The sequence below is a fragment of the Corvus kubaryi genome, unplaced genomic scaffold (genome assembly GCF_017639235.1).
Source record: "Corvus kubaryi isolate FWS band 111438036 unplaced genomic scaffold, C.kubaryi_AGA036_p1.0 split3-131, whole genome shotgun sequence".
Taxonomy (NCBI): Eukaryota; Metazoa; Chordata; class Aves; order Passeriformes; family Corvidae; genus Corvus; species Corvus kubaryi.
Window position 1 is genome coordinate 4,450,650 of NW_024582083.1, and position 27,652 is coordinate 4,478,301.

The 27,652-nt window shown below is 37.1% G+C and overlaps 1 protein-coding gene across 1 annotated transcript in view; it reads right to left on the reverse strand.

Annotated features, from left to right (window-relative positions):
- VEGFC (vascular endothelial growth factor C) overlaps positions 1–27,652 on the reverse strand; it is a 71,034-nt gene that overhangs the window by 12,765 nt on the left and 30,617 nt on the right. The window contains exons 2-3 of the mRNA XM_042014952.1: positions 4,337–4,550; positions 2,493–2,683 (exon numbers count right to left, since the gene is read on the reverse strand). Coding sequence (XP_041870886.1) covers positions 2,493–2,683; positions 4,337–4,550 — 405 coding nt within the window. The remainder of the gene's footprint in view (positions 1–2,492; positions 2,684–4,336; positions 4,551–27,652) is intronic.

Sequence of the window (27,652 nt, forward strand, 5' to 3'; positions counted from 1 at the left end):
CACAGATCCTCACTAGACAAGTCACCACCTACAGACTTGGCTACTGCACTCAGGAGAAGATCTACTGCAGTTTGTGAGTTAGCCTAGGGAGTCTTCAAAGTCATAGACCTTGTACTGTATCTTAATTAAGAAGTTGTCTCAGATCTCAATCCTGGTTGTATAAACATCCCTTAGCAACTACAAAAACAGGTTTTGGGGAAAAAATTGTATTAAAAACAAAGCAGAATACTTTTCTACTTTTCTCTCAATAAAGTTTAGTACCTAGAAAGGATGAACACAGCCTGAATTAGAGAACTATTGACCTCGTTCTGGACCACCGCTGCGTTCCACAAAGCAATCTGGGAACATCTGACCTAGTCCCTCCTCCTAGAAATTAATGATTTCCCCCTATAAAAATAATTTTTGTGCTGAGTTCTTTTATTTTTAATTAATTTTGATGAAAGCTGATATCAGCTTTCTTTATATTTTAATGTCTGGAACCAATGCTAGAGCTTGCCCTCACAGTAAGAACTCCAGCTGAAAAATTAGTTTCCCATTAAGCACTTTTTCTGCAGGGTGAACAGTATGAAGTTATCTTATGGAGTTTATCCACAAAAAATAAAGCTAAAAATTGGTGAATTATGAAAAAAACCTATTTGTTCTCATTTCCTTCAGAAAATAAAGAAACTGTGGTGAAAATAGATGTGTAGGGTACCTAAATGCCACAGAAGGTCTTGAATCCAATACTTTTTTTTCTTCCTAATTCTCATTTGATATGGGGTATACTGTGGTCACATAATTTTAAAAAAATTGAGATAGTGACAGATGAAGAGATATAGCTATAAGTCTGTTCCTTTATTAAGGGTTTTTTAAAACTGCATTCTGTCAAGGACCAGATAAAACTGGAAAGCAGAAGCAAGACAAAACTCAGAGATAAAATTGCTTGCTTTTACAGAATAAGTAAGAAAATAAAGCAGTGTCATTGCTTCCTTTTTCCTTTTAAGAAGACCTTTAAGATTTTCCTTTTCAGAGTCTCTCAAATTTTTAACTACTCTTACGTCATATCATCACCAATAACACGAAGAACTCCAAAAGGAAACTCAGTGCTAAACATTTTCTACTGGGTAAAAAAATTACTTCACCCAATGGATGTGAACACTAAGATGAAAAGAAAGATATGATTTACTCCAAACTGACATAGCACTCAAAAACTAGGAAATCTGTGTTACATGGAACAACTCTCTCTGTGACTAGACAATCCTTTATTTCGGTAAGCTAAGCTTTACCAATACATGTGAAAAAAAAAAGTTTTATTTCTTGGGTTTTAAAATGAAAATGACATTTGCATCTTTCAAGCAACTGGAGTTGAGACAATGGTTTCACCTAATAATGAGAAAAACAATAGGGCTTTAACAAAGTCAGTGTTGTACTTGTCCTCATTTAAGCTATTTGAGTTACATTACCCCTGTGCTGTGTGCTTGTCTACCACTAGACTAAATTTATTTTTGAAAACTCTTGGAAGGATATACCATTTCGGATAGACAGATCTGTTGAGAAATGAGGGCAGAATTCTAAATGCACTCTAAAAATTAGTGGGTTTTGCTGTTTTCTTTACATTCCCTTTTCCTAATTCCCCCCTAAAAAGGCTCAGAGCACTAAGAAGTTTTATGATAAAGGAGTGACATTTCTAAGGGCTACAATTTTATAACTGGCTATGCAGTTTTGGTCTTCATTATAAATATGTACTGCATCTTCAGCTAGATGCATCCTGTTGAAAAAGGAAGCAAAATTTACACTAAAAAGTGAAAAAGCCCCCAATGAAAAAAAAAAAAAACCCTACCAAATACTATAATAGGAAAATACCCTAGGAAATTCTTGTAAGTATGACTATTTTTACAGGACTTTTGAGGGAAATGTTGAAAGACAGTTGTGAGAATTCCTGTATCTTCTTAGAATAATGCAGCATATGCTTCTTTGAAGGCAGCTCACAGGCTCAATGCATGATCTCTGCACACTCCTACCTGATCACTAGCCCTGGACTTGAAGAAGATGCATTACAACAAAACAAATGGTTACATAATGCTAATATCTCTTAATATACTAAAATGCAGTTCCTAAAAGACTTTATTTAAAACATGCAACCTTCCTGCACATGTCCTACAGCAGTCTACACCAATAAGATTACAGGCTACTTTTCCATAAAGTACTTGCCTCATACAGGCATATGGTAGATGAAAAAAAAAGAGAGGGAATTAAGTTTCATGGATAATGTCAAAACTGAGAATGGGACATAATAATGTCCCATTTTTCTTCCCTAAAAAATAAAATTATTCTGGGGGAAAGAGTGCTAAATACATTTTTTCCAGGCAGTAGTCTCTTCATCTGTTTTACCCATGTATTCTGGAATCAACTATTTCCTTTGTCACAGTAGCAATAAGAAGGTTTAAAATATGCATGAACACAAATGTATTTGCAAGGAGGATGTTAACTGTAATAAAAGAGTGAGAACTTACTGTCTTGCTGATGTAATTTGTGCTGATATTCATACACTGAAGTCCTTCACTATTGCAGCAACCTCCACATCTGTAGATTGATACACATGGGGGTTTAAAGAAGGTGTTTGTAGTTGCTCCAAACTCTTTTCCCACATCCACACACACTTCACGTGGCATGCACTGAGTTTTTCTCCATTCAGTATCAATACCTGCCAAGTTACAGGGAATTTCATACGTTATAAAGTAACTGTTTAAAACCAAAACTGTCCTGCAGTAAATTAGGATTCCTTTTTAAACCTCAAAACCAGAATATGAACTGCTAGAGTCACACCCTTCAGTCAGTGAAATACACATCTCTCTATGTTACCTTCTAGCTGAATTTTCTTCTTCATAGGGACATGACATACTGTTATGGAGCAGAGGAAAAGTCACAGTGGAGCTAAAATGGAACCTAACAGGCAGGGGGAGACCTCAGAGTACAGAATCATAGCCTGGCTTGTGTTGGAAAGGACCTTTAAAGTTCACCTGTCATCTAGTCCAACCCCCTTGTAATGAGCAAGGACATCTTCAACCAGATCAGGCTGCTCAGAGCCCCACTCAAACTTGAAGGACCTTGAATGTTTCCAGGGATGGAGCATCTGCCACCTTACTGGGCAACCTGTTCCAGTAGTTCACCATGCTTATAGTAAAAAATTTCTTCCTTTTATCTGTTGTGAATCTATTTTCTTTAGTTTAAAATTATTACCTTTCTCCTTTGCCTGGGGCAAGTCCTATCGTGAGTAAAGTCTGCACTTTAGTACTGCACACCTCTGCAAAGTTATTTTAACCAGCCCTACAAAGTACTTCACTTGGATGTGATATATTAGAAATGTTAGATTTTATACACTTACTGTGAAATTCATTTGAATACATGTTAAGTTTGTTAACTAGAAGGGTATAATTTAACAGAAAAGATTACTATTTAGCAATTATGTACAGCATGTTATTTAATCTGATGGATGATTTTTGTGCCCAGATTATCCACATAAATTGGGCCAAAGACTTTGTATCATGTTATACAGCCTCTTACCAAATATAATATTGAGCTAAACAGCCCTGGGACTTGTGGCTGTACAGGTCCCTTTATTCCCTTTTGGCACTAGAATTTGGTAGGCTATTCAACAAAAATGGAAATCCTGCCCTATGTGTACTTTGAAGTCTCCATTAAGGCACACAATTTCCAATATCATGTCAAAAAATACACCTCCTGCTATAAATCCTGCATTTCTCTGCCTACAAGAATTTGCTTAAATTGTAAGCTAATATATTTTTGCCCAAGTTATCTGAAACACTGAAAGGTATTCAAACACATTGGTTTGAAAGCTGTTTTGCTTGTTTTATCATAACACCATTACAACTATCCTCTTGTAACAGGAAAAAGTTACAAGTGGATTATTTGGCATTCCAGAGCCATAATTCGTAAGAGAAGAAAGCATTACCAGCCATGATGCAATTGCAGAAAATGAGAAGAAACAGTTCAATGAGTCCAACTATTAGCATCCTCTTTTCTTTCTGCAAAATCGTTACAGCCTCTACAAAGTAGGATTCCTTATACTTGAAGACAAGCACTTCACTTTCCCTATTTACTGAGCTGAGAAAGCAACTTTCTTACAATGGACATACCTAGAATATGTCTGCTCAGTGATTTGTTCCATTGAAAGGCTGACTATCAAAGATTTTATATTATAGACAACACATCCTATCAAACTGCTGAGGTTGGTTTACTGACAATGCTTAGCTTTTAAAATATTTTTGACACAACTGAAAAGCCTTCAGATTTTAATTTATTGTGTGTTGGAACGTGGATTGTGTCCTGTACTTACTTTTCAGGATCTCTGCATTATAGTGTGCTGCGGCAAATTTCAGGGAATCATCTGATCTTGTGTCAAAGCTGGAGTGTTCCCTGTTGTGTTGCCAACCTCCTCTCCTCAACTGACATTTGAACATTTTCCAGTATTCTGGATAAAGTACTGTCATGAGTTCATCCACACTGGACACAGACCGCAACTGCTCTTCCAGGTCTTTGCTTGCATGAGCCTGTCAAAGTAACATGCAAGATTAATTACTTTCTCTAGTACACAAGGTTTGCTGGAAACTAGCCTGAAAAGCAACTCATACATTGTAAAATAAAGTTGTGCTCAAAGGGGTCCTCATTATAAAAACTGCTTCTGTCAGTCAGTGCCAACAGTAGTATATTGACAAATAAACCTTTTGCTTCTTCCACCGCTTCTTTATCACCCTTGTAGTTCAAAACATCTGTGTGAGAAAGGAGCTATAGAATTAAGTCTATACAAACACAGCTTGCAGATTATAAAAAAAAAAAAAGCTTTTTTATCCTGGAAAGATAAGTTTTTGTGATAAAATTTTGAATGCTTAAACCTCCAAACATTTAAATGATGTTCATGTTATTTAATATCACATACTCTTACAGTAACACCAAGTTTTTCCCATGTTCCCTTAGTCCCAGAAAATCAAAACACCCAGAAATGCAAAACCAGTTAAAAAAACCCAAAAAACCACCAAACCAAGAAACTAATTACTGTTATTTAGTACCTTTCTATGGTACTAGAATCTTAATAAGCAAATTCTATTATAAAGCACTAATCTTTAAATCAGTAGGGCACGAGGACTTTGGTACCCTGAAGAATCTAAACCTCACACTCCCTTGCTGTTTCAGGAGTAGCCTCAAATCCTGTAATCTTGCTTTCTTGTATTGCTGGCCTTTACATAAAATCATTGCAATTACAGTTTTCCAAATGACTGAAATTTACATTCCAATTTATCACTTATCAGGAAGATTCCTCTGTTTCTCTCAGATGAAACATATTGCATCAAAGGACTGGTGTTATCCCCTGCCCACCTTTCTCATTCATGAATTGCTGACTTCCCAACGAGAAAGGCAGTATGGAGAAAAAAGAGTATTGAAGAACCTTTAGCCACCTTCTCAGCCTACATGGCCCTTAGATGGCAGTATGAGACACAAAATATAGAGGTACACTTTGTCCAAAATGCATCAACTGGCTGGAGACTCTAGTTTACTACAAAACTGTTGCTCTAGTCAAAAAATCACCAGGCTGTAAGAGTGTAAAACATGCTTAAATGCAGAAATACAAAACTATATAAACTGAAATTGACAAATTCTTATCTGACTCCCCAACTAACAAAAAAACCCCTTTCAGTTCAATGATTTTGAACATTATGTGAGTAAAACAGTTAGTTCAGAACTAGCTCACCTGAGTCAAAACTGTTCCTTGTCTCACAAACAACTACCAGGGTACAAAATGGCATGTATGGTTGCATCTACTTCCTTATCCAGTGTCAAATACAGCTGAAACAGCTCAGGATAAGGGAAATTCACAGAACTCATTTCTGTAAACACACTTATATACAGAACTGTAAGGTGGTGAGGCATTGGAATAGGTCACCCAGAGAAGTTATGGATGTCCCATCCCTGGAATTGTTCAAGGGCAGGCTGGATGTAGCTCTGAGTAACCTGGTGTGGTGAAAGGTGTACCTGTCCACGGCAGGGGAGCTGGAGTTAGATGATCTTTAAGGTCCCTCCCAACTCAGGCCATTCTGTGATTCTAGGATTCTAATACCAATTTTAAATTCATTTTATATGATGAAGTGTTATGAAATTAAAAAAAAATGTTTTCACTGAAGCCTTGCTAACCACAGTGTCCTCGCAGATGACTTTGTCCTGGGAGGTTTCAACAACCAAGCTATTGTCTCAAAAATGTGCCCATGCAGGTCTTCATCTCTTTCCTTGCCACCATAGAATGGCCATTCCTGACCCAAGCCATGCATCATCAGTTTCTGGGGGCTTTTCCTTCAAATTTACTGGTAACACAGAGAATTTCTCTCCCCATCACCCCTGCTCTCCTTGCAGAATGCCACTCAGAGTCCCAATCAGTGGGTCAGAGACCAAAATCCGAGCTTAACAAACAACTAATTTGGCTACTCACTGCTTGCAGCTCCTGAGAAGTGAGAAGTGCAGGGTTTGAGCAGCCTCACTCCTGCCAGAATGTTTCCTGAGGGTGCTGCAGCACATGGCCCTTGAGTAATGGGAAACAAGTTGCTGCACCAGCACAATGCCAGTGTTGCAAATGCATGTCTGCCACGTGATGGGAATATGCATGGCACAGTGTGTATATACTGTCACAAGGCTGGGAGCCAGTCTATTATGCAAAAGGCACAGGAAAAAAACCTGTGGTTAGCCATCCAGTAGTTGATCCTAGGAAGTCCTAGCAGATCATGGGGATAACATGGAAAGAGAATTCAATCAAAACTTTGCCACCTTTGATGAATCCTTAAAAGTCTGTAGTGCAGACTACAGTAGACAAAATGTTGGCTATTGCTGTTGCAGACATTCAAAGTACAGGCCTAGAGCATCAGGAAAATAAGTAACGAAACTCAATATTACTTTGTTGGTAGGCTGGGCATGGAGCAGGAAAGAGTAAAATTGTTAGAAATAAAGTATGTCGATGAATTCCTCTTTAGTCAGGCAACCAACTCACGTATTTTCAGCTGGAGATGGAATTTGTTATACATACTAAATATGCATGAATAAAACTCAAAATATGAAGAAATTAATGGCTTTAATTAAGCATTTTATCAAATGTAATATAGAATTGTTTTACTCATATTCCATGGGCCATAGTGCCATGTGCCTACAACCTGAGACATGGCAGCCCGGGTTGTGAGATTAAGGAAGGAGAGGCTGCAGAGCAGCACTGAGGAAAGGGACCTGGGCGTCCTGGTCAATGGCAAGCTGAACATGAGCCAGCAGTGCTGTCCTGAAGTGCATCAGGACAGCATTGCCAGCTGGGCAAGGGAGGGATTGTCCCACTCTGCAGTGGGGCACCCTCACCTCAAGTGCTGTGAGAAGTTATGGGTGCCACAATATAAAAAATACATCAAGCTATTAGAGAGTGTCCGAAGGAGAGCCATGAGGTTGGGGGAGGTTCTGAAGTGAGTGAGGATACTTGGTTTGTTCAGCCTAAAGGAGACTGAGGGGAGACCTCACTGTGGTCTTCAACATCCTCACAAGGGGAAGCAGAGGGGCAGACATTGAGCTCATCACGAGACCAGTGACAGGATTTGAGGAAATGGCATGAAGCTGTGTCAGGGGAGGTTTAGGTTGGATCTCAGGTATAGGTTCTTCACCCAGAGGATGGTTGGGCACTGGAACAGGCTCCCCAGGGAAGTGGTCACAGCACTAACCCTTTCTGAGTCCAAGGACTGTTTGGACAGTACTCTCAGGCACATGGTGTGACTCTTGGGGCTGTCCTGTGCAGAGCCAGGAGTTGGACTTGATGATCCTTGTGGATCCTTTCCAACTCAGCTTATTCTATGATTCTCTGAAGTACTCATTTAATGTGAACAAAAGGAAAACAATTTCTGGAGTAGATATATAAAATTACTTTTAAAAAATCATCGTTATTGCATCTGAATTATTTTCTGCTTATTTTAATAAAGTTATTTGTTTGTAAAGATGGCTTCCATTGAAATTTACACCATGGAAAACTTTTGTTCTCTCCCTCTTCCAATTTAGAAAGAAAAGAGAAGGAAATACATATATCTGTACTAAATACACTACACCTAGCATCCAGAGGTAGGGAACAAAAAAAGCATAGAAAATATATGTTGATTTTTCAACATGCTTATAGTGTTACCTTGACACAAAGATCAATGATCTCTTCCTGTACATCTATGTATTTTTTAACTGCAGCAAATTACTCTCATGTATGAAAAATTGTTTAGAGGAACATTTGTTTAAGGAACTTGTGATTTAATTTTGTAGAACAGCCAAACATCTTGTTGACATGAACATCAAACGAAATCTTAAGTTCTGGATGATTACAAGAGTGTGTCCTGCATATAGGATAAGCATCAGATCATTAAGGATCATTAGAAAGAGTTTCCTAATTTTTAAGAGAAGAATGAATCTGCTTCTGTAAATATAATATTAGTCTGGCAACATTTTTGATTTTGTGCAAACTTTGGTAAGCTCACAAAAATATACTATCTTGGTCCAAATCTTTTATTCTTTGCTCTTTCTTAATTATGCATTGGCTTGTAGTGTAGGACACTGGATTTACATTGCAAAACAATTTTGAGACTTAAATGCCTATTTAGAATATACAATGAGACAAAGCAATATCAACAAAAATGTCCTAGAGATCAGAGAAGCTCTCATTTTTCAGTCTTATGCAAGTGCAGATTAGTGAAGTTCAGAAAGAAATATGGTTTGTAGCTGTAATTACTGTCACCAAGCTAGTTATTCCCAAATGTTAAGTTCAAAGGGAGGAAAAAAAAAATAATAGAACATTAACATCGGTTGTAAGAAGAGATATTCTGTGACTTCTAGGACAGAAGAAAGCTTTTTGATAAATGTAAACAGTCAGTTGATTTTCATATAATTACAGAGCACTCCTGATGGAATCGTGGACCAACTGCTTAATGTTTTACTGGTAATGCATTCTGGAATTTATCTTATACATTAAGAAGGAAGCAGGAAATAATGCCAAGAGTGATTGCACAGGAAGGAGTTTTCTCTATCCTGTGCTTTCTATTTTCTTTGCGTTTTCAAGTCAGTTAAGAGATTGGGGTTTGAACTTTCTTTTTCTTTTTAATCACCACCACTCCCTTCATAAGTGTTTATCTCCATCCTTTGGTTGACCATTCTACTATTTTTGTCATTTTTACCTATTATCAGTGTTGTCCTGCATGAACACCTAAAATCACTAGCAGGTATATTCTAATGAAAGACACTGATTAAACCTTCAACTAGCCAAACTCTACAAGATGATAGGTGGTATTAAGCAAAATAACAACCTAAAAATACAAGAAAGAATGGAGAATACAAAAAAGATACACTTCTCCATTTCATTAATTTCACATTTTTCATGAAGGGCAGGGGAAATGACAAATACATATAAATAAAGGAGTAAAGCTTGATGACACATGATCTCTTGCTTATTAACTTATTTAACTTCAGAGCATTTTGTTCTATCAAAGTATTTTTTCACCATGTGGCTTTCCATTACATGGTATGTCCAGTTTTTCATAAAATTATGGCTTGCAAGGGAAAGGGCAGGATACCAAATAGGCTCTACAGCCATTAACAAAGTCAAACATATAATAGATTTTCCATGCATTACATTACTTATCTTTCATATGTCCCCAGTGTTTGCCTCTATTATTAATAACAAAGGTCAGAACACTTAATATTTGGCAGCGTGCTTGACACATAATTGATGGTGCAATATGCTATAATGGTACTTTATGTATCTGCTCTGACTACAATTGTCAGCTCATTTCATTTTCAAGGATTTTGTTGACAATTCTTAATAGGAAAATGCTGTCTACAACCCCCTCCATTTTAAGATACTTATAATCTGTATTTATTGATTGACTGAAATGGATTAAAAATCAAGTATTTAAATCTGAATGTTGAAATGATTTGTAAGCAAATGGAAATATTGCAAGAGAGGAGTATTTGTAAACACTTCACTTTCATAATAATTTATTGCAATTTTCATGTATTTCAGTGCTAGGTTTTTTGGAAGTTGATGCCAGTAAAAAAAAATTCTAATTGAAAATTGAAATTATAGTTAAGAATTAAATTCAACTTTTATGCCCACTTCTATGGTCTTACTAGAAAAGCCCTGATTTCGATCTCCCATGCACCCATTTACCACCAGCAAACTTGGATGACTGCAGTTCAAACTAAAGTTACCATTCAATACAGCAACAAAACAGTGCTTTACAGAAGCCAAACAGTGAACATAAATTTTATTTCACATCACTTCAAATAAGTAGAAAGACCACTGCAGTTAATATGAACCAAATCAAAACATCATGAGAACGGCCGAGAGATTAGAATCAGTCTCTGATCCAAAGAGCCTACAAAGCACATCAGACAAACCTAAAAAGTAAGAATCAAAGTACAAAATAAATAAATGAAACAGTCTGAACTATATTATGCTTTAAGTGACTTCTATTCACCATGGCATTTTAAATACTAAGGATAACATCAGGGAAAGAAAACAAATAAATGGCAGGAGTGAGGGGAGAGAATGTACAAAGTAGATAGGCAAGGAAAAATAAATTATTTGGGAAGAAATTCAAAAGAGAATTTGCTAAGGAAGAAAAAGACATTGACTATAAGGATAAGCTTAAGAATACAGAAGTTTCACTTCTATATTACATATCACATCTTTTTTCTCTTGTTTGGGCCATTTTTTGAGAGCAAGATGCATAAACTGCAAGAAAATCATCCTAGGTTTATACTATTTAATATTGCTCCTCCTGTTTATAAGTACAAGTATTTGAGCTGAGGTAGGTAATGTAAAATGGTAATGTAAAATTCCTATGTTAAGGGAAATTTAATTTTTTGCATGCCAGCATTTTTAGGGTGATATTTTACTTAGATATTGTTAGACAATGCTGGAAAATATATCTAAGTTCATAGATTTGCGCAAAGGTACTTAGCATTAAGTCCTTTAGTGAAATATTTAGCTCCTGCTGAGGTTCTGAAACATAGCTCTTGGCTGGTACTTATTCTTCAAGTACCTGCCTTCCTCAGTGGTTCTCAACCTTCACTAAAAAAATGCCAGTACTTTCATATATTCAACGGGAATTAGTTATGAAAATACCTTTTTTTTTTTAATCTGATTTTGAATTCCCTGGGAAACAGAGAGAAAAAAAAATTTAGTTACTTTCTAAAGCAACTCTGTAGTCTGCTGCCTAATTGCTTTAAAAACTCAGTTTGGACAGCCAGTTCTCACAGGTTTCTACAAACTTGGGCAATTAATACCATTCCTGACTATAACAGAGAGCAGTTTTGAGAAAGAGGATTTGTGGCACCTTAGCTAGACTCTTTTTGGAAGCAATTTCACAACTAGATTATAGTAACAGGAAAGGTTTTGTTCTCACACACTTCGGCCTGATCTTTAAAAATCTGTGTTGTTCCAAAGCAGCCATGTTTAACCTGTATTCCTAAACCCATGCAGAGTGTTTCTAGGAGTACAGCAAATTGTAATTGAAAAATAAAATACAGAAATCAAACCCATTATCAATAGGCTTAATTCACTATTCAGGAGCTTTCACTAGGTAAGCCCATAAAAAGGTCAAAGGCTGCAAATATGTGGGATAACCATTTGCTAAGTGCAGCTGCATCTGGATTGTTTAATGTTCAAAGCCTTGTACTGAAGCTTCCAGCTAGCATTACAGACAGACTTGGAATCAATAAGGATTTGGATTATTGCTGCTGAAAGGCTTACATCTGATTAAATCTTGAAGACATCAGGCAGTGCAATCTGTACCAGATGAGATTTGTGTATTATTTTGTTGGTCATCAGCAGCTCCAGTGACCAGTGGTGACAAATGTGTGGATCGCCATGCATGACCAGATGCATGACTAGAAGAAAGGGAAAACCCCTTGTAAGTAAAAAACATTTGTAAAGTGAAAATAAAGGACAACACTGTGATAACTGCTGAGATGTCAAGGTGATTAACAGGCACAGAATCCCGGCAGAAAGGAGACAGCTAACGGAATGAGAATGCCAGTGCCCTCTGCAATGCAGCCGCCACAGCCAGCAAGGTTCTGGTGCTGACTGCATGCACTCCATCTACAAGACATCTGGGTTGAGGCCACATGGCAGTTCTGTAGAATTTGACACATTATAAAAACAATACGTTCATTTTGAATACTTTTAAGCAACTTTTAATTAACACTGACAAAAGCAAACCACACAATTCTGAAAAGAAAAACTTGCAGTCCTACTAGAAATCCTCCTCATTATAAGACTTTACTCTCTCAGAAAAGGATAAAATGCCAGTTAGGCTTTTTATTTAATATGGTCTGAATATGGCTGTTTTTTCAAAATACCCTGCAACCTCTTGTTTTCCTTTCAGCAGTCACATGTATCCTATCAAAATCAGCACAAAAGAATAAACTATCAGGACTTTCAAATAAGATTGCTTATTCTCAATCTTTGCTTAGCTTTCATTGGCATTACCATTATTAACAACTACCCTTAGCTTTGTCAGAAAAAAATCAGACAAATATAGTCTTTTTCTGAAGAAAATTATTAACATAGCACTGCAATGAACTGTCATCACTTGAGCAAGTGTAACACAGGCAGTGAGAATTAAAAACTTTCTCAGTATCAAGTTGACAGTTACTGAGTGGAGAGGTAAGGGGCAGCTCCTTCATTTTGATTTCAATTCTGAGACACTGCTTAAGCACAGTACCTGAGCTACACGAATGCATCCCAGACCCTAATCAGTCAGTGAGTAGGAGTTCTGGCTTCCTATCAAGTGAGTGGCTTCAAGAAGGCAGTAGGTAGTTTTTACGTCATGTTTTCTATTTACAGGTCAATTGTTGGTAAAAAGAGGTTTCAGTAAGAGTAGGAATAATAAATTTCGCATTTGTAAGAACATTTCTGAGTTATACTGAACACATAGGTTCTCACTGTGATGAGAGTATTCAGTTCTCAATTCAACACTTTTGTTTATTCTTGAATTTTTGAAAATGAAGTCATTTATAAGAGAGAAAGATTACATGAACACGTTGTATCGTATCATTGTTGAATAATTTCCCTCACTACTAAGTAACTTTCCTTTTCACCAAGTTTTTAAAATCACTATTTGAAACACTGAACAAATATAGTTAATCTATGGTCTAAATATTTAGCAACAGGTCACAGAAACTTCTTGAATTAATTATACTTTTAAAATGGTTCATAAAACAAATAATTTCACAGGCTGTGAAACTAGATCATTGAATTTCAAAGACAAACTTGAACTTTATTCCTAAACAAATGTCTTAATCTAAAAGGACATGATTTCTGTTTTTTTAAACAAATCTTGCACAGTTTACAGATCTGTACAGAAATATTAATTACTAGACCACCTACTTTGTCACTATTTCAAAAAATATTCCAGCCATAAACACAACACACTATTTAAAATTCAACAAAAACTAAAGAGTAATGAGTAAGTTATAACACAGCAATTTTAGTTGAAAACTCTTAGTTTTAAATTATTACAAACAAGTTTTTTATATATGAAAGAGGAAACACTTAAAGGTCCTCAGAAACCTGTGCATTTTATTAAATTTTAGGGTTTCTAAGTATATGCCATTAAAATTACATTATTATTGGTTTATGTTATTTGGCATCATATTTTTTCAGTTTATTTGACACAAGTCTATTTAATAAGCCAAAGTAAAACACCAGACTAACAGATCAGACAGGTTTTGGAAACTAAGGTATTAAATTGTGATATTTCATTAATGAAAAAAGTACCAGAAGAAGCTTTTATTTTTGTTATCAAGCTACTACTTAAATATTTTATGTAAAGGATCTTTGCTAATCCGGGCAAAAGAAAGAGGTCATCTGAATTTTTATCCTCAGTAGATATACAATTAAGAGGACCTGCTACCCACAACCTGCTTGTGCCTGTCCTGATAATTTATGGTGGAAATTTGTTCCACTCTGAATTCTGTGTGGAACACCCTCTGGACCACAGTTTGACACCTGTTACAGATAAGTTATACAGAGAAAAATCCATTTGTTTAGACATTCAGCCTGTAATACTTTTTTTTTTTTCATGTTTGCTTTCCATGATTGGCTAACTTCATTGCAAACTGCAGTATAAAAGATCAGTAGTTCTGTGGAGCTGTCACATTTGTTCTGAACTATGAGGAGCAAAAAATGATAAAAAAATGAGGGTCTTTGATCACAAAACAAGAAATAATGCTTGCGTATCACTAAAGGAGAAAGCTTATTGTACCATGTAAAACCTGACAGGTATTAAGAGATTTGCCAGCAAGCCATGAGAGATAGGGAAAGGCAAATGAAACCTTAAGAATGGCAAATCCAAGAACTAAATTGAGACTTGGTCACAACTCCCTTTCATGCAACTAAATCAGGAGAAATGTATGTTGCCCATTATTTTTGGCTTAAATTATTTTGAATAGCGTATTGTACAGCAATGTTACTTAGAAAGGATCAGGGAACATCAGCAGTATTAAAATAGATGCTAATTTACACTGACAGGACAGAGTAATCCAATGCTGAACACAGTATGCTATCAGAAGAGTTTTTGAATGAGGTTTGACTGCAGAATGAAGTTACTGCAAGAAGCAGCCCTGAGGTATGTGCTTCCACTGAATGGCAAGAACCCATATGACCCCTGACAGAAGATACAACATTACATCTTGAAATAGATTATAATTACCATTAGTTGTTGAAACTTGTCCTATACCACCTTGCTGAGCTGCCTCCATTCTTATCCAGGCCCAGAAACTAATGAAAAAAAACCAGACTTATATGGATTATATAAATTAAAAGGAGACATACAGAGAGCAGGTGAAAGGGAGAAAGAGGTCTAGTTATTCCAAGTCTGTGGAGAGATGTAAGGAATACACTTAAAATTAAGCTAAGCATAGACATAAACCTTACTGTTACATTGAAATATTTACTCACGTTAAGCTTTTTATCTGCTCTTAGAAGTAAAAAATGGGTTTGTATCATTGCATTTTGTAGTCACTTGGTCACAGAGTCTTGAACAGAACTTTAGGTAAAGAAACCCAGTGAGGTTTGTGACATGAAAACAGGAATGGGAGAAGAGATAAGGGAGTAAAACTGGGTTAGTACTATGACTATGCAATACCCAGTCTCCAACCAGGAGCATCCTGAGATTTTATTCTTCAGCAGTAAAGGTACACATCTTGAGATGACAGATTCTAATACAAAAAGAAGAAAAAAAACCAAAAAAACAACAAAAGGCTCTCAACTTTCTGAAAAAAAGATAGATCCTGTTATTTTCATCATCATCTTCAAAATCAAAGGTTCTAGAAGTTTTCTTGGGTTTTAGCAGGACAAAGTGTCAAAACAGGAGAATTTATGCAGAGAGAAATTTCAAATTCTCCAGCTGGCAACCTCTCAGGAAGTGCTTTTCCAGCCATAGGAAACCACTTCCTAAAGACAATCTGGAAAGATTACTCATAATGATTTTCATATAAAACAGTGATGGAGTTATATGCACACTAAAACAATGCAGTAGAAGGATTCCTTTTATTATTTTCCCCAGTAGATTATTGCAGGTACCACAAAGCACACATATGTCTTTACAAGATTGCAGTCCTGGACAAAGGAATTTTGGACACACACTTAGTAATAGCAAGAGCCCATTATAATCACTGAGGTCACCATTTACAGGACCAGACCATGAAACAACTTCTGTTTGTTCTTGCATGTTTCTAACATTTCTTTTACAGAGAACTGCTATTTCCTCAATGCTTTAACAGCAGCTCTTTTCAAACAAAGATTCAGACACAAGGAGCGCATGTCTCATTAGAGTAACTGGCAGTGAGAATGACATTTCTGGTATGCTGAATTAAATTTTGCTTCAAAAGAAAGTGTTTTGTTTATTTTCAAATTTATTTGCACTAGGATTGCAAAAGAAGGAAAAACATAAATGAATGATTTTTAAGGACATTTTGTTTCATATTGGAATAGTTCTAAAACAATTTGGAGAGCAATTATTTATTTAGCTTTATAAATGTGTATAGCAGATGCTACGACATATTTCTATTAGTTTAACTAGAGGCTATTTCTGACACCTCGCAATAATTTCCCATGCTCTCTTACATTTAAGAAAAGTCAGATAGTTGCCACTCTCAATTACAAGTGGCAAAACTTGAACAGTATCTATTAAACTCCTGTTTTTCCTGAGAAGGAAAAGAATAAAGAACACAGAATTTGCTATTTCAAAAGACTAACTTTATAGAAGTGTTGCCTTAATATGTTTCTTTGCAATTATTTGCATTTGTCATTTGGATCCATTAGAACTTAAACTATGGCATAATTGTATTTCTTTTTGAGATGTCATTAAAATTGACTGTGCCTTTAAACAAATGTACCCAGATGCTCTGGGTACAGCTAATCACAGGCACAAAGGCCCAGTCAAGGTCAGGCTGCAACTTTGTCTCTAATTGCCTGGTTATGCATTCCTCGTTCACGCAAATCTTCTACTGACTTCAATGGGATTTTTGTTTAGTGAGGATTACAGGATTCAGCCTCCTAGCTTAACTACTGCATCTATACATCACTGTGTGTAATATGTTCCAGTCCCTACAGTTACAGTATCCGTAGTTTTACTAGCCCTAAATATCATGTTGAGCTTTTTAAGACTTTTATCATCCCAAAGCCTTAAAATGCAGTTTCCTTTTTCTATCCTTTTCTTTCTCTGTCTCTTCCATGGAGACTTTAAAAAATAGTTACCTGGAAGCCCATATTTCTCTTACTGCTGCTATACTTTTCATTTCAGGCATGCTAATTTGCTTTCTAAACCTACTGACCTAACTACTACATCAGCCATTAAAACACAAAGACAGTAAGTTTCCTACTCCAAAGTATTTCTCTTAAATTCTTGGTTACATTTCAGGTCCTTATTAAAGCAATCTGGTGATTTTTACATGGTCTTACCAATGCCCATAATAGCTTTTGTTGACTTCTCTAAACATTTTTGCTTGGCACAGCATGTTTGTATGATTAATTCTCAATTCCATTTTTTTACGTGTTTACATCAGATTGCCTGCAGTCTTCCTAGTTTACCACACAACATATGTTCATGAAATATTTTTTTCATCATTATGCAAACACTACAATCTAGACAGAGTGCACGCCATCATTTTTTATCAGACCAGCCGTACAACTCAAAGACAAGGGTGTTTCTATGTTGCCAGTTCAGGCCTGTTGGTCTCTTCCTCATCCAAACTGAACACATGAGGAAACCCAGACACAGCTGACAAGACAGTTCACTCAAGCGCCTGATTCTAACAGCAGAAAACAAAACTCCATGAGCTTGTCCCCAGCACATTGCAGCTGCTCTAGCAACAAAAAACCCCCTTTGTCACCCCCCAGGGCGTGCAACAGGCACCTGCAGTATCACACTACGCTAACACCTTTCCAAGGGGCTAAAACACATACTTTGACTATTTAAAATCCAAAATGTACTCAAAAACCCCAACAAAACCAAATTCCTCTGAACTAATGGACCCTCCAAAGCAACAAAACCAGTAATTATGCCTCAGAGACATTAAATGGGAACTGAGGGTACTGACACAATGCTCTGTCAAGTGCGTGTTCTCATCCTGCTCTGAGCAGCATTGACATTCGGTGGGCCTATAACCAAGGGGCCTGAGAGCTTGAGTTTGCTCTCTACTACAGCGCACAAAGCCCACCTGGATGGAGTCTTTCTTTCTTTAAGAAATGGCATGAACACGAGACACATTTGGTGCAATTCTTGTCAAAATCTTGATTAACTCCTAACACCTCCCAAAGTAAAGCCTGGCACATGGACTCCCTGGAAAGTGAAAACAGAGCAGTGAAACTACAGGACAGCACATGTAATTTACAACACAGTAACTCCCCATGCAAGTTGTATCACAAGGAAGCCAAGCACCTCCAGGGTGCTACAGTTTAGTCTAATCAACTTTATTGGCACATATTAAATCCCCATTGTATTTCTATATTTACCAGATAATTTTTTTAGGAAATGGGCTTTTCTCCACGCTCACTCCCCAAGCAAGGTCTTTGTGAAAATGTAACTGCCTCAAGCTCTCTGACCCCTGTATTCTAAACTGTCTGCTGGATTAAACAGAAAAGCATTAATGCTGGAAGACTTTATACATCACTAACGTAGCCTCTGCTATTTCAAACATTTCAAGCAAAATACCAGAAATAACCCAAACAAAGCTGTCCAGGTAGAAAGCCAAGCACAGGAAACCATTACTTGAGTGTCCCACACCCCCTGAACTCCCTCACACTTGTCATCCTACCTCAGGTCACACTATCTATACTTTTGTTCTCAGTGATATCTTCTCCATTTTTGTAGCACAATACTTTTGATAGAGATGTAGAAAAATAAAATCTTATGTTAGAGGAATACATGCCTCCTTAAGGCATTGTCAAGAAAAGTTTAACTTCGTTTTTCTATTGATTAGAAAGATGCGCTGGTGAGCACTCAACATTTTGATTATGTTAAACATTTAGATTTTTAAACCTTATAGACTTTGTTTCTACCCAGGCCTGTGGTCTTTAGCTCATGTGGGTCTTTGGGTAACTTCAAATGTTTCTGTTAGCCTCAATTCTAACTATTAATTTCTGACTTGTGAGCAACACGTCAACTGTTTTTAATAGCATTTTACTGCAATTTGAACAAAATTTCTTGAGCAGCAGATAAAAGATGAAGAATTGCTTACATGAGGATCAGAAGCATAAACTGAAGTGACACACTGGTTAAAGCATATTCAGTTAAAAACTCTCTAGTGAGTGGCAAGCAGCAGCAAATATATAATTGCTGCTCAAGGTTTGCAGTTTCTGTGACATCACTATGTGAGTGATAAGAATACTATTTAATGGGGTCCACTTTCAAGGTTACCTTTTGTTCCAGTAGAGTTCGAAAGAGTCACTGCCACATGACATACAAACTGGTATTTTTCATGCTTGAAAGGCACATGCTAGTCAGAAGATTTTATCAGCTATTTACTTTAAATGCAAAAGAGCACTTAACTCCCACTGATAAAAAAGGGATGCAAACTCGGTAAGTTTAGGACACTGCTACAAGGCTACAGTAAACAGCTTCTAGACAGTACTTATTAGACAATATGCAGAAACAGTAGTTAACTTTTGGGGCTCAAGCACCAGCCTGACCATCATACTCTTTTCGCCCCGGCATATACAGTCTCAGTAAGGAGCACAGCTGATTGCCAGATGAGGTACAGATCAGTACATGCTTGTCTGGGCTTTGCATAAGGAGCTCTTAGTCTCCTTCAGTGTCGTGGTACTCTGTCCCATCAAATAAGGGAGGTTGGATAACAGAACCAGCAGTCGGATGAAATTCAAACTCTAGACTACTGTAATTTAAATGAAAGGCTTGTTATCTCACTATCCTCTCTGTAAGCAACATGAAGCACACACATGGAGAGTATGAATTAGACCTGGACAATCCAAATTTTGGAAGGCAACTAGCTCTGCCAAAAAGCACATGGTTTTAAACTGAACTCAAAACCCTGTTTTTTTCTGTGAATTGATATTCTTGTGTGTCTTATTTTGACTTTCTTTCAGTAAAGCCTGCACTAAGCCATGGTACTTTGCAGCCTGCACTCAGAACAGAAAATAATTCTCTGAAGTGTCCAGATACATACTTTCCATTCTCAGCCTTTTTCAGACTTTCAATAAATACTTGGCATTTAAGGATGGATCCCCGTTCCCTGCAACCACATGTGGTTGGCTTCCTGAGCTCAATGCCAACATTTCCTCAGAGCATACCTTACATGACTTGCCTAAAACTCCTCACCACCGTCTTTGAGATTAAACGACATGTGCATTGAAGTCTCCCAGCTCCTACTGTTGATACAACAAAGCTTCTTCTGCTTATTGATTCTGCCCACAGATAGACCAGTGCTGCCAAACTCAGCACCCTTTTTGGGGTAAAGCTAAGTAACCCTTCTTAGGGCTAAACACACTTGAAGGCATTTTTGAAGAGCACGCAGACATTCCTTATATGAGCAACAATATTTCATGATGCTCTCCCGTGGTAAAAAATCGCACAGTAATCACATTAGTACAAAATCACATAGTAACTGCAGGAAATAGATGGGAAAGAGAGCAATACTCGGTGTCTTCAGTTCCTACAGCTTTACCCACTGTCAGTACAAAAGACCACACACACTAAAACCACATATCAATTGACTGAGATGGTCATGTCAGGTAGACATCACTAGCGGGCAAAAATATACCTATTTAGTGGTAGCTCTAAATTTAAAGCCACAGAACTTATGAGAAAAACCAACAGAAAGTGGTCTTTGACTATACCAATATTCCTGACAAAAGGCCTTACATCTGCTAATAAAAGGTAGAAGTTGCACTTGGTACCATATCCTGAATCAGAAGGTATAGTACATCAACAAGATCTTGATTTGCCATTATATTCAAAGTGATTGCCTCAGGTTTTATACTTTATCTGGTTTTCAGAAAGCATGAGCTGTTCTAGATAAAAACAGATGTCAGAAAATACATTGTCAATCAGAAAATATGGCACATTATTCTAAAAAATAGCTTGCTTATGATTTTTTCAAACAAAATCTAAATAGAAAACATAGTATAGTCAAATCCAGCAATGGTATAAATGGCATAAATTAATATATAGTTATATATGTGCTCTTTCATGACTTCAGATTTATCACAGATATACTAGTGAGTCCCATTTTCATTATTTCAGATATATTAGCTTGTCACATGGTAATATTTTTGATAAGTAAGGGAAGAGTTAAAGAACTTTGAAATATAATTTTCATGAAAAGAATCTCCCAAATGCAGATTTATGAGCCTGGTTAGGAGAGGGGAGTGTGGGAGGGTTTTGGTTTTGGGGTTTTTTTCTCTTCCTCTTGTTTTGTTTGCTTGCTTATGGACAACTAGAACTTATTACTTTCTAATTCTCCTAGAATAACAGATTGGAAAGGTCCCCAATAGCTATCTAGTCCAACATCCCAATAAAATTTCCAAAGACAAAATGTTCACAAAACTAGTTCTAATGCTTAGTTGTCCCCAAAGAAAATATATTTTCCCCCTTATATCCTTTGGAGACCTCTCCTGTTTCAGCACATTATCCTTGTGTCTTGTTCTAAGCCTGTGCACCTCAGTGAAAAGCCTTGTTCTATATTTGAAGTAACCTCAAAGTGGAAGACCACTATTTGGTCCAGTCCTCTCAGACTCTTCTCATAGGGCAGATGTTTCAATCCATCTTGGTGGCCCACAGCTCGACTCAGTCAAGTTTAACATCTTTCTTGTATTTTTTTTCCTTTTTCCTGAAAACCAAGCACAGTACTCCACATGTGGTTTAACAGTCAAGCAGAGGACAACCACATTGCTCAATTTAGCAGCCATGCTCCTCTTGACAGAGCCCAGGATGCTGTCAGTCTGCATGGCTGGCAGGGCATAATACTGGCTCATGTTCATCTTAACCATCTGCCAGGACCCCTAAGTGCTTTTCCACATAGCTGCTCCCCAGCCACTGAGCCTCAGCCTCTATCATTGCAAGGAGCTCTTCCATCCCAGGTTAAAGACTGCATTAATCTCAATTGAAACTCATCAGATTCCAGTCAGTCCATTTCTCCAGTGTACCTTTGAATGGTAAACCCGCAAGCAAGTCTATCAGCTTCACTGCCTCCACAAGTGCAGTTTGTTGCTATCCAAAAGCCATGAAGGTGTTCTCTGTCTCACCACCATGTACCCTCTTCTCCTGTAACTCTCAAAGATATAAAAAAGGTGGTTAGGGAACAGTAACACCAAAGTTGTGGATTTGATCCCTGTATGGGTCATTCACTTAAAAGTTGGACACAACAATCCTTGTGGGTCCCTTCCAACTCAGAATAACAGATGAATCTGTGACTGTAGCAAAACAGGACAAATCCCAGGAGAGGGCTCTCATCCACAAACCTAGTAATTTCATCAGAGACTGTGATCAGATCAGTCAAGCATGATTTACCCTTGGCATTCACCATCTGACTTCAAAAATATCCCATTTATGGGTTCTCTAATTAAACACAAAGTTGGCTCTTTTCAAGGGCAGGATGATACTCTGCTACTTGAATTCCTCACATGAGCTTCAGTAATTCATGGTTGCTACCAGCCAAGGCTGTCTTTGATTACTGCCTTCTTGGCCAGCTCTTTATTTGTGAGGACTCTCTCACTCAGATATATAGCACCCTCATTAGTGTCCTTTTGACAGTCTCCAGAAACATCCTGGGCTGCTTTTATGCATTGCTTTTCCAGCAGGCAGGAGGGAAGATAAAGTCTATCCCAAGAACAAGGGTCTCAAGAGTTGCTTAAATATGATGATGTCCTATTCTCAGACTAAGCAAGTGATCCCTAAAATACACTCACCGTTATGTCACCCATGCCAGCCCCTCCTCTGATCCTAATCAACAAGAAACCTGCCCACTCAAACTGCTTCTTCTTGTAAAGGAAAACTCCCACCCCTTTCTTCCCTGCCAGTCTTCCTACATCCATCCATCATAGTTGTTCCAACAAGGCCTTATTGATGGGTCTGGATGCAGAGGTCTGTCTCCTCCTGATTGATTCCTAGGTTGTGTGCATCTCTCTGCAGGCAATTCTTCCCTGACAGTCTATAAACCAGAAGATTTATGTTTTGCTTTGGAGTTGTTCTTCCTCAGATTTGACCATCTGCTGATACTACCTTTCTGTCTGTCATAGAAATATTGATTCTTTTCTTCCAACAATTCTTTTTTCCTTCTCTTTAAAATCTGTTTCCATCCCTCTCGACTCCAGTAACAAAACATTAATTAAAAAGCATGTACAGACAATCTCACAAAGTTTGTCTGTCAGCTATCACACTTTCAAATTAGCACTGCTACTTTGGGAGAAGCTGGACTGCTTAAAATTAAAATTTTAAATTAAAATTATGAAAACCTGTAGAAGTCTATGCAATAACATGTTCAATTAGTATCACATATGTAGGCAATAGAAGGAAAGGTTTTATCCCAGCCAAGCAAGGATAAAATCTCATCTAACACAGTGATGAGATTTAAAGACCAGAGCCAAATACTGAAAATATTATCTGGAACTGACCAAACAGACACATAAGTATAGCTATCCTGCACTGGTATTCCAGCCACCTCCTTTAAAAGTTAACCTAGGAATATCTACAGATTGCAGTACTGAGATTGCCGGACTTGATTTCACTTGGCATAGGATACACTCTGGATCAGAACACAGGCTCCCTAGCTGGGAGGTGCAGTTGACTCTCTTGATGGACAAGAGGCCTTGACAGAAAACATTTCCTAAGCCAGAAAAAATCAGCAGGGCCTCAGTTCTGCTGAGGATATTGACCAGCAAGACATTGAAACATTAATCAACAGTGAGGATCGCCGGCCTCGCATCTTGAACTACAATTCCACTTCCTTGGCTAAGCCTGCAGAGGGGCTTCAGAGAACAATAATACAGGCTCATTACAGGCTACCATTTATAAGAGTTTATGCAGTTTCTCTTCCAGCATGTCAGCTGACTGCTTACTTACTTATTAAGTTACTGATGGTAACTTAATACTTGTTTAGCAAATAGAGGTCACATAAAAAAAAAAAGATGGTATTGACCCCTATAGTTAGTTCGAAAAACCTCTAAGAAGAGGAATAGACACACATTTCAATGTGCTGGAAAAAAAAGTGTTAATGTTGACTACTGAATGAAAACTCTATCAAACAACTCTCACTGATGGGTTATTGCTATAATATTGTAAAAGACTGCAGATCACTAGCAGCTCCTCCTAAACAAAATATTCACAATCCAAATTTCCAATTGAGAAGCTTCTCTCATCCAGACTTATTTCTGGGCACATCTGTTTTGAATTAAACCAAGGAGATAATCCCCAAGGTAAAAATAAAGTGATATACATGTCTGTAGGGATGGAACACAGATTAGCCTTAATTTTAAATTTATTTTTGAAAAAAGCTGTTATAAAACACAAACAAAGACTGTCTATTCCTAGGTGACTATTCCTATATTTATACAGACTCTTAGGCAACACCATATAACTGTTAAGTATAACTTCCTATATATTGCTTGGTTAGAGAAATTTTTTTAGAAGCTAGATCATAGCACAGAAAATGGCATAGAAAACCCAAAGATGTAGGACTCCTCACTATTCCATGAAGCCTTTTTTCAAAATGAAGACAAAATAAGGTTGTATACATTATAAAATTGCTAGATTAAAATCAAAATTGTTTCTATAGATAAGTTCTGCTCATTTTTAAACCTGGAAAGAAAAGGCAGCCCAACCCCTTTGCTAGAAGTGCCTGCAAATCAAAAAAACATACTTGAAGGAGGCATTCTGTCTTTCTGGCTGTTGTGAACAGAGCTACACTGACTGTAGTGGAGTTGAGACTATTAACAGCAGCTGAAGATCTGGTCTTCCAATTTAAATTCTGTCTTGACTTTGAATAATTCTGTTGAGGTCACTAGAACAGGGTTACTCGGGACATAAATTTGCCCCAAGGGCTTTTGTTGCCTGAGATATATTTATATTACATTAATGTATAAACAGAAAATGCCTAACAAGTTCCAGTAAAGCAATTCATGTAATTAGTTTGTAACTTGTGCTTGGGTCTTTCAAGGGTTACTGAGGGTCAAATTAGGGAAACATATTTCTGAAAAGCACAGGTCCTGGAATAACAAATCTTCAGCTCACATTTCTAAGTGGTAGCACCTCTGTATTTTGACTTCTAATAATCTTTTTAAAGAATGAACAGATGCAAATGACAGAATAAAATACATCTGAAATGATGGAATGTCATATTTAAAAGCAAATGGTAGTTTTGTGTGTTCCCAGAAACAAAAATGCTTTAGTTAATTTCTATTTAAAATTCAGATCATGAAGATACAAATAAACACAAAAGTACGATTTTTTTTCATATATTCTAAAAAAGAAGAATTCAGATGCAAACAAAAAGTAAGTATTGTCTACTTTGTACTATCTGTAACCATTCCTCATCTGGAGTTTAAGGTTCAGTAAAACTTCCACCATATGAAGCACACACAAGTTAGCAGGAGTGGGCCTAAATATTAAATGTCAGTGGACAAGAGCGAGCTGTTTAAGGAAACTGATGCCACTTTTCATACACATGAACTGAGTAGCAGTGTCTTCTTTTACAAGCAGCAGCATGGTTTCATTTAAAAAGGCTAAAGTTATGTAACTTGAAGGTTGAGAAACACTATAAGACACTCATTATCTGTAAGAATGCCAGGGAGAATATATTTTTTTATTGACTAAACCTGTCTGAGAGCCCTAAACAGCCACTAAAATATAATTAAAATAAACTATCAAAGGTCACCATGGACCATTTGTTCATTTGGATAACAACAAAGGCAGATACCAACCGTTGATAACTCCCATTTATTGAATTTATTAGCAAGCTGCAGGAATGTGCTTGTTGCATTACATGACTATGCATACTGAACAATTGTTTTGTTGCAACTTTACTTTCTTCCATTTTGCATAGTTCAAAACCCTTTACACTCTGAAAACACAACATTTTATATTTAGATCCTGTTACATCACACATTACATTTATCAACAGGTCAATTAGCTACAGAAAACTGAAAAGAAAGAGTACGGAGATGCAGTCTCCTTAAAGGCTAAAGAGACCAGATAAATCATGAGTTTAAGACTACTTGTAGCATGTAGGTCACTAGATTTATCCTACAGTACATCAAAATTCTGATTTTTTTCCTGCCAAATATGTAAATCTGTTATTTTACAGTTGCTAACAAAGCAAGGAAGAACTTTCAAAGTGGAGATAAAAAGGAATAGAATAGTCAAATCTGTTTGTGATCCATTAACAAAACATGATGCTTCCATATACAGCTAGAGTACCAAATGATGTGCAGCCAAAAACACATCAGTTTTAATGGAGAAAGACAGAAATACGTATTCTGAAACATGGGCAGAAATGGAAAAATGCTTTTGATCTAGCTCATGAAGGATAATAAACCCTGACAATACACATTTTGGATAATGCTCTCAGGTTCCACTATAGTAACATTGTGCAATGTTTCTAATTTGTTCGTGCAGATATATTTCTAATTTGTAACTGCAAATACAAAGTATTTTGAATTAAAAAGGAATTCAAGCAAGTCAGAGAGTTCACACTGAAATAAAAGGAAATATTATTGTTTGTGATTTACGGAGGAGTACCAGCTGGCATGTATTATGTCTATGTACTACATCAATCACCAAAAACACAAACTCCAATAAATCTACCTTATGTCCTTATAAATATAAAGCTGTTTTTCCTTTCCTAGACCAGATTGTTAGCTTATGTAAAATGGTACAGCATTTAAATCCAGCCCTCTATGTCCTAATCAGTTCAAGTAATGTACCAGACACAAATTTCTCTAGCTTAGCTTTTACAGATGGGGGTGGATTTTGGTCTTGTTGTTGTTGTTGTTTTATGGGGGTTTTGTTTGTTTCTTTTTTTTAACCAAGTGATTGACTTCCACACAGAACACTCTTACATGCGACACAGTACCAGTAAATCAGAGTATCGGCAAGTACTGTTGGGGTTTTTGTCAAAGCTCTATCTGCAATAGATGCCAATTTGTGCGTCATTATCTCTGCTACAGTATGTGCTGTTTTTAAACAGACAATGTACTGCAAATGGATAGTGACAAGAATAAAAATAATAAAGGCAGTGGAAAGAACATTAACCGCAGAAAGATGAGTAGGACCTGGCCTCTCATGATCCGACCACCCAATGTATGGGACATCAGTACTGAGAAACGAACGTGCTTTAACTTTTCCGTCTGATGATCTGATGATGAAAGAATGAAGCAGAACAGATTGTCCAGCAAGATTCTGTTAAGTGCTTATCACAATTTTCAGTGCAGAGCATAAAGCAAACCACTAGAGAGCAAACACTTCTAAAGCCTACTCAAACTACATAGGAGGACTTAATCCTCCTGTGAAGGAGAAAGTAGTTTTTGACAGAAGGATTGACAGAGCTATTACTTGCCATCTTTGAGGACAAGTCTGGACAATGGGTGGTTTTGGGAGACTAGAAAAGAAAACCAGAGTTCCTACCCCAGGCTCAATTCCAATTGCACAAACACTAGAGTAAATGATAAACAAACAACCTATTTGCAAGTTCTTAGGGAGGAAAATGAAGAATCATCCTTATCCTTTACCCCCCAAGAGATTGTAAACATCTGTTACAGCTGTGTGTAACACACCAGTCATGTCAAATTAGTATCATTATCTTTTCCTGTTATGGCAGAGAAATGGTTTTCTGATAAGGAAGGAGCAATATGGATTAGATGAGTTAGGATAAGCCTTCTACATGGCAATAAGCAGCATTGTAGCATTGTCACATGGGGTAGAGCCATGCTTTCTCTCTGCTTGCCTGAGACCCAGCCTCACTGCTCCCAACACCCTTCTCCCAACCTTGCACCATCTCTGCGTGCAATGCAGCCACAAGTCAGATCCAGATAGCCTCTGCTGCAAGACAGATCATACGTACTTTGAAACTCACTATTTCTGCAGCCTAA